Source organism: Ciona intestinalis, chromosome 1, assembly GCF_000224145.3.
Source record: "Ciona intestinalis chromosome 1, KH, whole genome shotgun sequence".
NCBI lineage: Eukaryota > Metazoa > Chordata > Ascidiacea > Phlebobranchia > Cionidae > Ciona > Ciona intestinalis.
In genome coordinates this window covers 7,868,509-7,882,584 of record NC_020166.2, presented here as the reverse complement: position 1 = coordinate 7,882,584, position 14,076 = coordinate 7,868,509, and the positions used below count along the sequence as shown (strand labels likewise).

The window sequence follows — 14,076 nt, the reverse complement described above, 5'->3', positions numbered from 1 at the left end:
CATCATGTAAAGTCAATATACACTTTAATTTGCCGTGCGACTGTGCACGTGCCAAACTTTTTCTCCTTTGTACATTTAGTTTTTTAAACTTTTTATTTGCCCGCATTGTAGCAAGTAAAGGAAGTTAGTTAGGTTTACTAGCTTTTGGTGAGACACTGCTTCATTTTAACCACTTTTATCCATATTTAGATATTGCATGCAAAACATCGTGGACTTTAACTTGTTTTAGTAGCAATGGTGTCAACTAAGTTTAGATGTCACAGGAATCTTTTACTGTTATCGTTTGGTATTTTGACAAATATGTCGGCTTATTTGCCCCTTGAAGGTAAGGTCGTCTTTCCCTTTGCAATTTAAGTACGTATGGAGTGTAAAGCGATACCTTTATGGTTTGTTTGCAGCCGTTCAAAGCTCGTTCAACCAAGCAGCAGGAACAAGTTCTTTAGCTACAGTTTACATTATTGCGGTCTTGTCGTCGCTATTTCTTGCCCCATTGGTAATTAGCAAATTCGGAAGCAAAAGATGTATTTTAGCTGGCGCACTCTCCTATGTTCCCTACACTTTGGGTGAGATTTTGGTAATTGTATGGGATATTGTCAGCAGTTTAATATAAAAAAAAAATAATAAATTAAAAAAACATTTACTTAAGTTACATATATGATAACTTTGTATAAGGAAATAAGTTGTGTGAAACATAACAACCATGTTATAATGACTGTCATTACCTCGCCAGGCAAGTATAAATAAATTACACTCATATCAAATTATTAAATTCTATACTTTTTTTCGCTGTTTAAAAAAACAATATATATTTCAGCAAATTTTTACCCACGAGACTACACCTTGATACCAGCTGCAGCCTTTGTTGGGGCAGGAGGGGCGGTTATGTGGCCTGCCTGCTTGGTCTACATTATTGATCTTTCAAAACTCTTTGCCAGAACTTCAACAAAAAGCCAGACACTTCATGCTGCTAAGTTTTTCAGCATTTTTTATTCCATAATTAGCTGTGCATATCTGGCAGGAATGATTCTTTTGTCTGTTCTTTTCTCAACTAACGTGGTTGAGTCAAAGCAGTCCAATTCTACACTCAATTTGAATATATCTGCAGCACCAGTAAGTATGAAAAATATTACCAAAAAAAATTATCCAAAAAGTTACATATGTGGTAACATAAACCTGTAAGCGGACATGAGGTGTGTGAAACAAAACACCGGTGATCTAACGACTGTTGTTTTTTTGCAAGGATAGCTAAGTTTCATGCATTCATTTATTCATGCACATTCAATTTACTTTTTCATTTAAATTATAATTTTCATTTAAAATAAAACTTGTGACTACAAAACTAATTGTATATATATTTTTTTATTTTGTTGTGTGATATACTAAATATGTAAAAAAATGTAAGATGGATTGGCCTCACTATCTGTTATTATTTTAAGCAGGAGGATACAAACACTAATATTCCTATTAGTGTGGAACCAAAATGCGGAGTTACATTTGACAATTTGAAGTCTAGTACACCAACTACAAACCAACAGCTTTCCCAAGTGTTATTATATACAATGTTAGCAGTTTTTCTACTTTTTCATTTCTGTGGGTTTATGATGTGTATATGTATTGATGACGTTGAAGAGCCTAAAGGTAAATTTAAACTGTTTTAACTTAAGCATTAAATACCATAATAATATTACTTTTTATTTGTCTATTTGATTGCGGTAGCAAAATCTAAAGAATAGTTAACACGAAATAAAGGATAAAGTGATAAAAGAACAGTTGCTAATCATGCTTACAAATAAAAACAACAAGTATCTAAACACAATTGCCACAACATACTTAATACATTTTCATTTATCACGACTACATTTTGTTTTACTAAGTACATTTATAGTTTTTTAACACGAAAGACGGTCAACTTTTTTATCAAAAAAAGTTTAAATAGCAGTTTCTTATTATTTTTATAACAATTTAAACAAAGTTTTATATGAAAGAAAATTAGTCAATTATTTGTTTAAATAATTATACACCTAAAAAGCTATTTTCCTTTTAAATAATTTTAACAAATTTTCTACAGAAAACTCAGTTTACTGGGAAGGAGAGAGTGAAGTTCACCACGATCAAAGTAGTTTAACTGAAAGCAGTGTGGGTCTGTATGAACAAGTAAACAAGGGACCTGAATGCAATTCTAACATCAAAGCTGTAAAGCAGGAGTCAATGCTTACTCTGTGCAAGTCTGTTATTACTTTGATCACAAAAGACAAAGTTGTTCTCATGATGATGGTGAACACATTACAAATTGGAATGATGCAAGCTTTTTATCGGGGCAATTATAACTCAGCATGGGTCTCATGCTCTCTGGGTTGGTAATATTTGTAATTTCAAAATTTACTTTTTTATTGTACTAATTATCGTTTTTATTTTACTAAGTTGATTTTTTATTTTATAAATTCGTTTTTTTTTATTACAGTTTTGTATTTTATTTTCCAGCTCACTACTTTATTATTTTAATATAAAATTTTTACTTTTTTATTTTACCACTGCACTTTTTTATTTTATTTATATATATATTTATAATAATAATAATTCCCTTTTTAATTATACGAATGTACTTTTTTTATTTCAAAAACTTTTTTTTCAACCTTTTTACTTTACATACTTTATTACATCACCTTTAGTAATGAGTTTAAATGATTCCCTGTAAAGTCACGCTCTTTTTAAATTGTAACTTTCTCTTGTGTGTTTCAGGCATAAACTTCACAGCATACACGATGGTTGTATATGCAGCTGCAACGTTATGTGGGAGTTTTTGCAGTGTTAAGTTGCTGAAGTGTATGGATTATCCACAACTGTTTGGAATTGTTACCTTTCTTGAAGTAACAGTTTTCGCAATATTGTTATTCTGGGCTCCTGCACCAAATACCAGGCAAGAGACATAACATAACATATTACATAACATAATTGTTATTATCTGTTTAAAAACAATGGCAAAAATCATGTTATTTAATAAAAGAAAGGAAGGGGTTAACAACAAAACAGTTGGTAAAACATGAATAAAAATTGTAAGATTAGTGTTAGTTAAAAAGAATAGATGTTGTATCTAAGACTTTCAGTTGTTAATAGATAACAAGCCAACTAAGCAATAAATTTGTCTGTAGCAAATATTCTGTTTATAAAAATAACTGGATTATGAATAAATAAATAATTGTAATTGTTTATCCTATTGTGGTGGGGCAAGACCAGTCGTTATAACATGGGTGTTCTGTTTCATATACCGAGTGCATACTTCTAGGTTACCGAGTAGGTAACTTTGTAGATGATTATACCTAAGCCATATTCAATCATTTTTTAAGTATAAAATACTAACATACAGTTTAAAAGGTGTAAAAATAAGATTAACCTTTACTTTTTATTGTTTAGTGTTGTGGAGAGCTGGCCTTTCTTTATTTTGTCAGCAGTTTTGGGTTTCTGCAAAGGAGTTATCAAAGCACAGCAGCCAAGTGTTTATAACATTGTGTTTGTTGAAAACAAAAACACTGCAGCTACCATACAAATAATGTGGGAGTCTATAGGTGAGTAACTATATTGTGTTATGTAATGCAATTTTAAACTAATTTATCTCTCTATTTTCAGGTATTTCTTCTATATACTTAATCAGTACAATCACAAGACCAGTTGTTTCAACTACCATTATGATATGCATGATAGTACTGGGTTATATATTCTTTTTGAGTTCCTTGTATATCAAAGACAAGAAAGGCCGATACTGGTCTTGTGCAAGGCAGTCAACTTAACCACAGCAATTTGCGACCAGTTAATATGCTGCATTTATTGCATTGTAGCGGAACGTATAAAGCGCTTGCTCTGAGACTGCCTGGTAACTAGACACCAGTGGTGCAATGCTTGAAATTGCCACTATTTTGGGTATCTGTGTTTTTGCACAAAACACTAAATAGTGAGTGTTTCAAGCCAGTAGGCATTTGAGAATTGACCAAAGGATTTGTCAAGGAAAATGAAACAAAAACACCACTTGTTAAGTTAACTATAAGGTGCCCAAACAATGCTGCAATAAATCCCATTCGATAAAATAGAAAATATAAGTTTGGTCCGCAAAAATGTTTACAAATTATGCATAACTGTTTTAAAGCATGCTCTTTGCAACTTTGTACGGCGCAATATCAAATATTTGGGAAAATTTACAGCGTTTATTAAACATTCCCTTCAGAATAATTTAAAACATATAATGCAATATATTTTATCTGTGTGTGCATGTAATGCTTTCTTATTAGTAAAAATGTTTAATAAATCACTGGAAAATGTATGTTGGTACTTCATATGTGGATTAAATAAATAGGGGTGTAAGTACTAATAAATGAGGTTTTCAGTAAGTACTAATAAATGAGGCGTCTGAATAGTTACAGGACGATTTATTGACAGATATGTCCGAATAACTTGGTTTTAAACAAAAAACTTGGACTAGCAATTTTTTAAACTGATTTAATAAAACAGATAAACGATGTCTATGATCACACGTGTTCGGGAATTCCCAAATGGTAAATTTATTTTTTGGTTAAACTTTAATCAGAAGTTTTGGTCAGTTTACGACATTGGTTTTAACGTATTTTGTTTATTTAATATAAAGAATATGTTATGTTTGTTATAAATATGTAGCTCTACTTAAAAAAAAACTTTAAATGTACCCCGATGGTGTGTCGTAGTATGGCAGACGAAACGTATCAAAACGCAATTTATATTTAATATTAGGCTACATAATGCCTTATAGCAAAAACAGCAAAATACAATATGTATGCATAATATTAACTTTATTTGGCCCCTTGATTACGGTAGCGAACATTTAAAAATATTTTAAATAAAAAGACAGGATAGCGATAGCCTAGTGATAAAACAAAATCAGTTGTTACAACATACTACAGTTAACACCTATTTACTTTTAGTTGAAAGAAAATAAGCATGGTCGCTATGTCTACACCTAACAGACAAACATGTTATGTTTAATTATTATCAAGTTAGTCCCCGGACCTAATAGAAACAAAAGTGTGGCTAAAAAATAACTTTTTACCTGTTCGTGTAGCACAAAGTTAGTTTTGATTTGTGTAAAAACATGGCTGAAAATAATGACACAGACATTGTGATGGAAGATGAAAACAGACCAAGTGTTCTCGTACAAATGTGTAACGAAGACAAAGTCGCAACAGGGCCCCCTCTCGATGTACCCCTAACGGTCACTGCGCAACAACTACAGTTGTTGTGTAATTCTATTCTTGAGAATGTAAGCACTGGAGAAATTGGTTGATTTAAGTAAACTAAATGTTGCTGAAATATAATTTTAAATTGTTGTATTACAAAATAGTCTATCGTTATTGGTTAAATCAGTGTACGTAGGCTACCCTGTACAATTAGGAAAATGGGGATTAAACAAGAAACATACAAAGTAATAACAATGCAATGATCAGCCATTCGGCATATTATGCTCAATTAAACATAGATAATGGGAAATTACACAAACTCATAAAAAACCTTTGTTGTGCGTTTGACACGCTTACATTTTGAACCTTTTAAACCTATGGGTACCGTGACTTTTTAAGTTGGTTTGAATAGGATTACAAATTTACAATATTGACTGGGTTTTATAATTTTAAATAGTTCCAAAGAGATAATTTGTAAATTGTTTATTTTGAATTTTAAAAGGCCAGTGTTTATCTGCCGAATGCCAATACAACACTTTTTATGTGTGTGGCATTTATTAGAAAATCTCTTTCACACTTATGTTACACCTAGCAGCAAAACTAGATATATATGTAGTTTAATATTTACTGTTTGCTATACAGGAAGAAGAAACACCTTACGCATTTTATATAAATGAGACTGAAATCTTATCAGACCTGCAATCCATTATTGAAAAGGAAAATATTTCAACTGAAGGAACAATTCAAATTATTTATCTTCCACAGGCTGTGTTTAAAGTAAGTTTACATTTATTAAAATAAGTCTTACGTCTATAGGCAGTGGCGCAGCCAGAAAAACACCCTAAACCCCTCCCTGCGCCACTTGTCGATAGTTATACATATTTGGTTAATTATTATATTATATATATATATATATATGCATTTTATTTAGCAAGACAGTCCACTGCAATTTTTTTGAACCCGTGATCAGTTTTTTTTGGGTTGTCTAATTGTTTGCCAAACATTACAAAAAATCACCAACAAAGTTATACATAATATGTGACTATGTGGTAACTCATAAACGGGCGTGAGGTGTATGAAACACAGCACCTGTAATTTAAGAACTGTCATTTTTCCACCACACCTAGATAAATAAGTTACATTTATTCAACAGAAATAGTTTTAACATTTAATTCAATATTATTATCCTTGAATAACAAAGGTGCGCGCTGTAACAAGATGTACGTCATCTATAGAAGGTCACGCTGAAGCTGTTTTGTCAGTAAAGTTCAGTCCCAATGGAGGGTAAGATCCACAAATTTATCATTGTTTATTATTTGATATTATAGAATTATTAAAGATTTTTTTTTATTGGTAGGTAAAAAATGTGAAGTGTAAAGAGTGTTTATACCTGGTAAAGTTATGTAAGCATAATTATAAAGGTTTTTTAATGCTGTTCTGTATAAAAATTAAAAAGTTAAAAAAAATCACCTACAAAATTACATACATGGTAACTTGTAAAGGGCAACGAGTGTATGAACACCCGTGTTATAAAACTGTTGTTGCCCCGCCACGCAATGATAGATAAGTCACATTCCTTCATTCATTCAGGTACTTAGCAAGTGGTTCTGGAGACACCACAGTTCGATTCTGGGACTTGAGTACAGAAACACCTCACTACACATGCAAGTCGCACAGACATTGGGTTCTTTGTATAGAATGGTCGCCTGATGGTAGGACACTTGCTTCTGGTTGTAAAAATGGACAGGTTAGTTCAAAATATTGAGTTCAATAGTTACGTGTTTTGACTGACGTTCGTTCACAAATTTTTATTAATAGCATGTTTTAAGTTGGCTGCTTAGGAAATTGTGTTTGATCTTTACAAAATTCTATTTGAACCTCTACAAATTACAACTGTCTCTTAATTGTTGTCTCCAAAAACAACTATTTAAAATTTAATTACCAACAATACTGACAAAAAACTACACTAAATATTAAACAGATTTTTCTGGTACACGAAATGCATAAAGATATGAAGATAAAATATATAAACTATGGACTTTTTTTTTATTTATATTTACTTGAATATTTTATTTATTTATTCAGGGTTTATTTTGTACTTTTTTAAGTTTTGGCTTAGAACTAAATTATAATAATTTCATTTTGTTTAGTAATTATACACTTTATTAATTTAGGATACTTCATTTAGCAGGAGACCATCTATATGTATATTTACATATATATATATACATATTCTAAATTCAACTTTTTGTTCACAGGTTTGTCTGTGGGATCCAAAAAGTGGGAAACAGATTGGAAAAACATTGACAGGTCACAAACAATGGATAACCCATTTATGTTGGGCACCCCTTCATTTAGATGGAACCTGCAGGAAATTAGCTAGCTCATCTAAAGTAAGAGATACATATACACTAAAGCCAATAAAAACAAATATCAAATTTTAGTTTATTGATGCAGTAATGCATGTATAGTGGACTGTCTTGTTAACGTCTTCTAGTTTGGCCAACTCTCATAAATTAAATACAGGCAGGAATACACAGTTTGTTAAATACCGATCCTATTGTGATTATTGCGGTTTTTTTAGGCGAATACAAACGACCAGTAAAATTGAATAAAAAAGTAAGATAATAACAACGAAGACCGTGAAAATGGGGGACAATGATTAACACAACAAATATATGTCACCATTTTTGACATTTCACAATGGTCTCGATAAGGTTTGCGTTGATATGGCTGCCGCCCACCGCGTATGATTAAGTCTGGATTAAACCATGAAAATGCATCTGTGTTGGCACAGGACTTGAAAATTTAACACCCAATAAAATTTTTTTCTGAACAAAAAAATCCTCAAAAAGAAATCTTTGGAAAAAAAGTTGTTCATTATCTTCTTGTTGCAGGACACTACAATACGAATATGGGATACCAATACGTGCCAATGTTCAATCATCTTATCAAGTCACTTACAAAGTGTTACTTGTATAAGGTGGTCTGGTGAGGATCTTATATACAGCGCTTCACAAGACAGAACTATTAAAGTGTGGCGTCCAAATGATGTATGTACTTCTATGTTTTTATAAGTTTTATTCTTTATGGGTGACGTTCTTGTTTAGGACCTGAGATTTAAGCTAGATTTGGTCGACTACCCCAACACCTTGATTACATTACCTTATGTAATATACTACTGCCAGTAGTCCATTTATTTAAAAGTCTTTTTTCCACACTTTTTTTTTTGTTAGTAAATATTCATGCTACACTTACTGCCTGAAAATAATTACAAATACACGAAAATGAACAATCCTTTTGCTGCTGCTGTTCGTTTACGCATAATTACACAGAATTTACTTATTTCCTTATTATTTTTTTTCCTATTTAACATTAGTCATTCAAACTGTATTTATACTTCATAAATACTCATGCAATTTAATGTATACTCAACTAAAACATAATGTTTTTGCAACTAAACGCATTTTTTTTGCAACTGACGTCCCTTGTTTTGGTTGATTTCATAAGTACTACAATTTCAGGGTGTTTTATGTCGCACACTACAAGGCCATGGGCATTGGGTGAATGTTTTAGCACTGAGTACGGATTATGTAATGCGGACTGGTGCGTTTGAACCATCCACAGCAACAGTTGTTGCAAAAGAAAATTCAAATTCTGCGGCACAACTTCAAAAGGAAGCGCTAAAACGTTACAACATTGTCAAGGTGAGATATTCAAAACTTAAATGGGCGTAGCGACCACGCCTATTTTCTAGCGACCACTCGTATGTTTTTAACTGTAGCGACCACGCCTTTGTTTTTAACTGTAAGCCTGTTTTAACAACTGTTGTTTTTTACCAACTGTTGTTGTCCCTATATCCTGTCTTTTTATTTAAAATATTTCAAATCTTTGCCACCATAATCAAAGAGAAAATTTAAGTTATTATTATATTATAAATCTTAAGTAACTTTGTCAATCATGACCGTTGGACTCATATACTTGAATTTTTTCTAGGTATGCTTGGCTTTGTCGCGCTTATTTTAAATTTATACATTTTATTTTCCCATCTTTTTATTGTTTTAATAATATGATGATTTCTTTTTTAAAAAAAAAAAGTTTTCGAAAAGATAAAATAAAATTCTGTTATGTTATACTATAAAATAAAAATGGAAAAACACACATAAAAAAAACTGTTTAGTGTCATACCCATTTTGAGCTATTTTTTTAGAAATATCAATTTGTTGATAAAATATAAATAATTAAAATTAAACTACTCTGATCAGGGAAATACAGGCGAGCGAATGGTTTCTGGGTCCGATGACTTTACTTTATTTTTGTGGAATCCTTCAACAGAAAAGAAACCGATTGCAAGAATGACAGGACATCAGGTACATTTGTTTAAATAACAGGAAAAATTACATTTATTTAATTAACAGGAAAAATTACATTTATTTAATTAACAGGAAAAATAACATTTATTTAATTAACAGGAAAAATTACATTTATTTAATTAACAGGAAAAATTACATTTATTTAATTAACAGGAAAAATTACATTTATTTAATTAACAGTTAATATTACGTTTATTTAATTTATCTAACAAGAAAAGTTTAATTCATTTAATTAACCAAAATTTTGTCTTTTTGTGCACAGAGTGTTTTATTTTCTAAACAAGTTAATGTAACAAATGCCTTTTTAATATAATCTTGACCAATAGTTAAAAAAATCCTAAAATAAACTGTTTAAGTCGCTCAGTTTTTCATCATTTTGAACCTATTATTCAAAATTGATACTAGGATATGTATATATTTACTGCAAACCCAGGTTATGCATACATGCCCTGGTATCAATTTTTGGTAATGGGTCAAACCTTGACCGAATCTCAGGTTTTAACAAGCATCTTACTATTGAATAAAAACAAAACCTGCATAGCGGGGATGGATGGCTTTGGATGTCATGGTTTTTTTAGCCTTTTGTATTTAAACACAATCGTGACTGTTTGTCATCTGGTTAAACAACTTGAAATGTCATTCCAGGCACTTGTAAACGATGTAAAATTTTCACCGGATGCAAGATTAATTGCTTCAGCTTCATTTGATAAATCAATTAAATTGTGGAACGCCAAGTCAGGAAAGTAAGATGTTACATTAGTCTTGCTGATTGTAGTTTCTACTCAACGCACACTCATTAAGTTGTGAAAATAAATGATTCCAACCAAATCACCTTCAAACATATGTGGTAATTCATAAGCGGGCCCAAAGTGTATAATTCAAAACAACCAAGCCATAACGGCTGAAAGGATAAATAGATTACATTTATTTGATAAATATTTAAATAAGTTACATTTGTTTATTGTACCCCAAAAATTAATAATAAATCATATGCTAAACAACACTAACATTATGTTTTGTACCAGATTTATTGTTTCATTACGTGGCCATGTAAACTCTGTATACCAACTTGCGTGGTCGGCAGATAGTCGTTTATTGGTCAGTGGAAGTGGAGACAGCACACTTAAGGTGATTATCAGGTGTTTGATATTTTTCATGGCACACAAACTTAGTTTTTTATGTTTCTTACTGATTCATAACTAATGTAATTCAAAAATGAACTTAGGTTTTTTATGTTTCTTACTGATTTAAAACTTTTTATGTAAACATATTACATAACTTTTTTATGTATTTGTTGGAAAGCGATAGCGAGATTATGTGATTTAAAAAACAAAGAGATTAAATCAACAGCAAAACAACAGTTATTAAAACATGCTGTGGATAAAAAGTGTGAAAGATCGTCAGTTAAAACGTAGCTGGTGTACCAAAGTCTTTCTAGTACCCCCATGAATGCAACTTTGTACATTGGTACCCTTTTTAATACTCAAGTAGTAATAATAAGTCTTTTTGATTACAGTAGCGAAGATTTAGAAATGTATAAAATGAAAGTACTATTTTATTTTGTTTCAGGTATGGGACACACACAAGAACAAACTTTTATTGGATTTACCCGGCCATGCTGATGAAGTGTATGCGGTTGATTGGAGCACAGATGGACAGAGGGTGGCAAGTGGTGGTAAAGACAGAGTGCTGAAAATGTAAGTTGTTTTGTTCTATATGGGTAAGGTCCTTTAGAACCAGATACTGTTTATTCCAATGTTAAATCACTGAGCCATGCCACTGAGAAATGTAAATAACTAAATGGTGCACTGTATACATTTTATTAGGACAACTGTGCAGTTACACAGCCTTTTTTCTTGTGTTTGTAACAGTTTGCCGCAATATGAGGGAGTGTCACTTAGTTATCTTTGCATGTTATAATTGTACGTTAACTGTTTTACCCAAGAACACTCATACCCACTCTGCTGTCATATTGTTTGTTTTATGTATGGCACACAATTAGGCTAAAACATAAGCAACCACTGGGTTGAAGCAATGTCCCTTATCATTCCTAGGGAATTGTTGTTTAATGGATTTTTTTATGCCTGGCTGATAATTTGCACCATTTATTTTTCTAGATGGCGAAAATAGTTGTTGAGTCTAGAGCGAAGAAATTAAAGATGACAATTGACTCGCCCTGTTTTTACATTGCCACAAATACAAAGTAACATCTGGAAGTATTTGTACTTTAGTAATTACCCCAATTAGAACTATACATAACATAAATTTTAATTATCTTTTTTAGTACAGTACGAAGATCAGATTAATTATAATAAAGAAGAGAAGGGAATTAGCTGCAAAAATCAGTTGTTTAACACAATTTTCTGGTAAAAACTGCTTAAGAAAAAATGGAAGAATAAATCCACAATGCAGTATGAATTAACACATGCTTAAATCGTTTTTGATTTGTTATGTATGTTTTTAATGGAACTAGCAGACCCGAATGATCATTAGGGGCCTTTCCATCTGAGAATTTGTTCAGAAATTCCTGTATATAGTTCATGATTTGATTTTAGTCCAGTGATGTGAGAACTCAGACAAGTGGATATATTTATTGTAAAGAACAACAAAAACAACTGTTTGACCAAACAACAAGGAGCACCCATCAAGCCACTGATTCAATAAATGGCAGTTGTAGATTGTGCTTAGTAAGGTCACCTATTTTAACATTTGTCTTCAGTTCCCTCTATTTCTCTTTGCAAAAGCTAAAGAGATTTCATGACTGTGTTTGCAACTACAGACAGCTATGCTTATACAGTCAATCAAGCAGAAATTAACTGTACAGGAACTTACATATTCAGTCTTTAGCAGTTTTATGTATGTTTTAATGTGTCAAATTGAGTCGGTAGCTAGAATCTTTAATTTTTAACTCCAGTTTTATGTTTGAAGCATAGCAGGGGTTTAATTGTTATGTTTCCCGTATCACTAATATAAAAGTCAGCCAGTTCTTATTATAAACCTTTCTGTTTGGCCGACCGTTTGGATAATCCAATATATTGACCATGAAGTTATAACCAGGTACGTGTATTTAATTGATTGAAATTGATTGTCTTTTCAGTAATAAATATTGTGCACTTATAGAGTAAAGAATCCATTTTACACCATTGGCATTTAATCTTATTCAATCACAGGTAACTACTTTAAAAAATGCAGTGAAATCACAAAACAACAACACAACTTCTATATATAGTTGCTTGAATCCACCGGAGTTCCAGCCTTTAGGTTTTCTATTACTCTGAGAAAACCCGAGAACATATATTTGTATTCTTCATATGTTGAATTAAATATAAAGAATTGCGGTGTAAGGGACCTATTAACCAAAAAACAGGACTTAAAATCATACTGGATATAATGTAAGTTTTATCTTTGTATAGTAGACATAGGTCTCCGATCATTTATAATGTAGGAGTCGAAAAATATATATAGTAGGATTAGGGGTAGATGGGACTCATAGTAGCCTACACAATACCGAAATATCCTGACCATGATTTACACAATTAACAATGGTCTATAGGAGTTGTAGGGGATACCGTTTTATAATTTTTGGAATTCTCCTTTTTACTATCAAATGGCACAAGAAAATAAATAAAAAAGGTATCCCATCTTCTTCCACCCTACTATACCAATTATGGCCTAGTCAAAAGTTAAAAAATATGTGGACTACCATTTTTCCTACTACGGGCACAAACGTATAAAACAGAACATCCTTCTTGTAACAACTGTTGATTCCCCGTTACGCGACGATAAACAAGTTTGATTCTACGCCTAAATATGAAAACTTACTTGGAGTCCGTGTTCGCTTCTCCCCTTATTAATGTAGTTGCCTCAAACAATAAAAAAACAACGACGAAGAGTTGTGTGAAAGACATGCAACGTTGTTTCATCTTCTATAATAAAATTGCTTGGGATTCCGCTACTAATCTTAACTGCAGCCTGATTGTACAGCTGTTTCCTCTGTGTGCCAGTAAACTAAGTACAGCCAACGTTGTTCTTGAAAATTCCTATCAGAATTTCATTTAAATTGTTAAGTGTAGGATTTCAGTAATATACTTAATATATTAATACAAATATACCTAAATCGTGAACTAAACCTTTTTATAAATGAATGAAAGTCACTTAAATACCTCGTGTGGCGGAAACATATGCCGTTAAAGCACGGGTGTCCTGTTGCAGACACCTCGTGCTCGCGAGTTATCACGTATAACTTTAATGGTAACTTTTTAAATCTCTGTCTCTCTTAAAAAATTTGAGTAACCGATTAGTGACCATGGAGCTAAAGCAGATGTCGTTATAAGTGTCTTCTTAAGTATAAATAAAAGGCCGTAATTCCCGTGATAATGGCAGCATTGAGCCTCCGGTCTTTATACGCTTATACAGTCCCGAAACAATGTATATACCAAGATAGTCTTACTGTTCCATTAACAGTACTGCGACAAGCGTTAGCTATTATATAGTAGGGCGGGGGA

The 14,076-nt window shown here is 31.8% G+C and overlaps 2 protein-coding genes and 2 long non-coding RNA genes across 5 annotated transcripts in view; 3 read left to right on the top strand and 1 right to left on the bottom strand.

Moving 5' to 3' along the window:
- Positions 1 to 14,076, top strand: part of LOC113474587 — a 56,212-nt gene that overhangs the window by 11,912 nt on the left and 30,224 nt on the right. The gene's annotated exons all lie outside the window — the stretch shown is intronic.
- Positions 184 to 4,303, top strand: LOC100178879 (protein unc-93 homolog A). 2 transcript variants are annotated; one of them, XM_018813678.2, is made up of 8 exons: positions 184 to 325; positions 399 to 563; positions 815 to 1,110; positions 1,440 to 1,638; positions 2,069 to 2,353; positions 2,740 to 2,917; positions 3,412 to 3,563; positions 3,625 to 4,303. In XM_018813678.2, exons 1-8 carry the CDS (start codon positions 235 to 237, stop codon positions 3,783 to 3,785), a joined length of 1,527 nt encoding a protein of 508 aa, XP_018669223.1. In that variant the 5' UTR covers positions 184 to 234; the 3' UTR covers positions 3,786 to 4,303. The 2 variants fall into 2 exon arrangements, with proteins under 2 accessions (XP_018669223.1, XP_009862471.1); XM_009864169.3 differs by having other exon boundaries at positions 1,437 to 1,638.
- On the top strand, positions 5,089 to 11,790 carry LOC100176561 (notchless protein homolog 1). The gene is made up of 12 exons (XM_002131732.4): positions 5,089 to 5,281; positions 5,841 to 5,975; positions 6,400 to 6,482; positions 6,789 to 6,945; positions 7,457 to 7,591; positions 8,096 to 8,251; positions 8,723 to 8,905; positions 9,464 to 9,568; positions 10,217 to 10,314; positions 10,597 to 10,699; positions 11,141 to 11,268; positions 11,689 to 11,790. Exons 1-12 carry the CDS (start codon positions 5,114 to 5,116, stop codon positions 11,699 to 11,701), a joined length of 1,464 nt encoding a protein of 487 aa, XP_002131768.1. The 5' UTR covers positions 5,089 to 5,113; the 3' UTR covers positions 11,702 to 11,790.
- LOC104266874 lies at positions 12,619 to 13,834 on the bottom strand. Its single transcript, XR_717767.3, has 3 exons — positions 13,735 to 13,834; positions 13,394 to 13,611; positions 12,619 to 12,920 (listed from the first exon to the last, which is right to left on the bottom strand). It is a non-coding gene; the product is annotated as an uncharacterized LOC104266874 (long non-coding RNA).

Excerpts from the sequence above, each read along its gene's own strand:
- LOC100178879 (XM_009864169.3), top strand. The coding sequence starts at position 235 with ATGGTGTCAACTAAGTTTAGATGTCACAGGAATCTTTTACTGTTATCG. Across the intron at positions 326-398 it reads GGCTTATTTGCCCCTTGAAG|CCGTTCAAAGCTCGTTCAAC; the intron begins GTAAGGTCGTCT and ends GTTTGTTTGCAG. Across the intron at positions 3,564-3,624 it reads AATAATGTGGGAGTCTATAG|GTATTTCTTCTATATACTTA; the intron begins GTGAGTAACTAT and ends CTCTATTTTCAG.
- LOC100176561 (XM_002131732.4), top strand. The coding sequence starts at position 5,114 with ATGGCTGAAAATAATGACACAGACATTGTGATGGAAGATGAAAACAGA. Across the intron at positions 6,946-7,456 it reads CTGGTTGTAAAAATGGACAG|GTTTGTCTGTGGGATCCAAA; the intron begins GTTAGTTCAAAA and ends TTTTGTTCACAG. Across the intron at positions 10,315-10,596 it reads TGGAACGCCAAGTCAGGAAA|ATTTATTGTTTCATTACGTG; the intron begins GTAAGATGTTAC and ends GTTTTGTACCAG.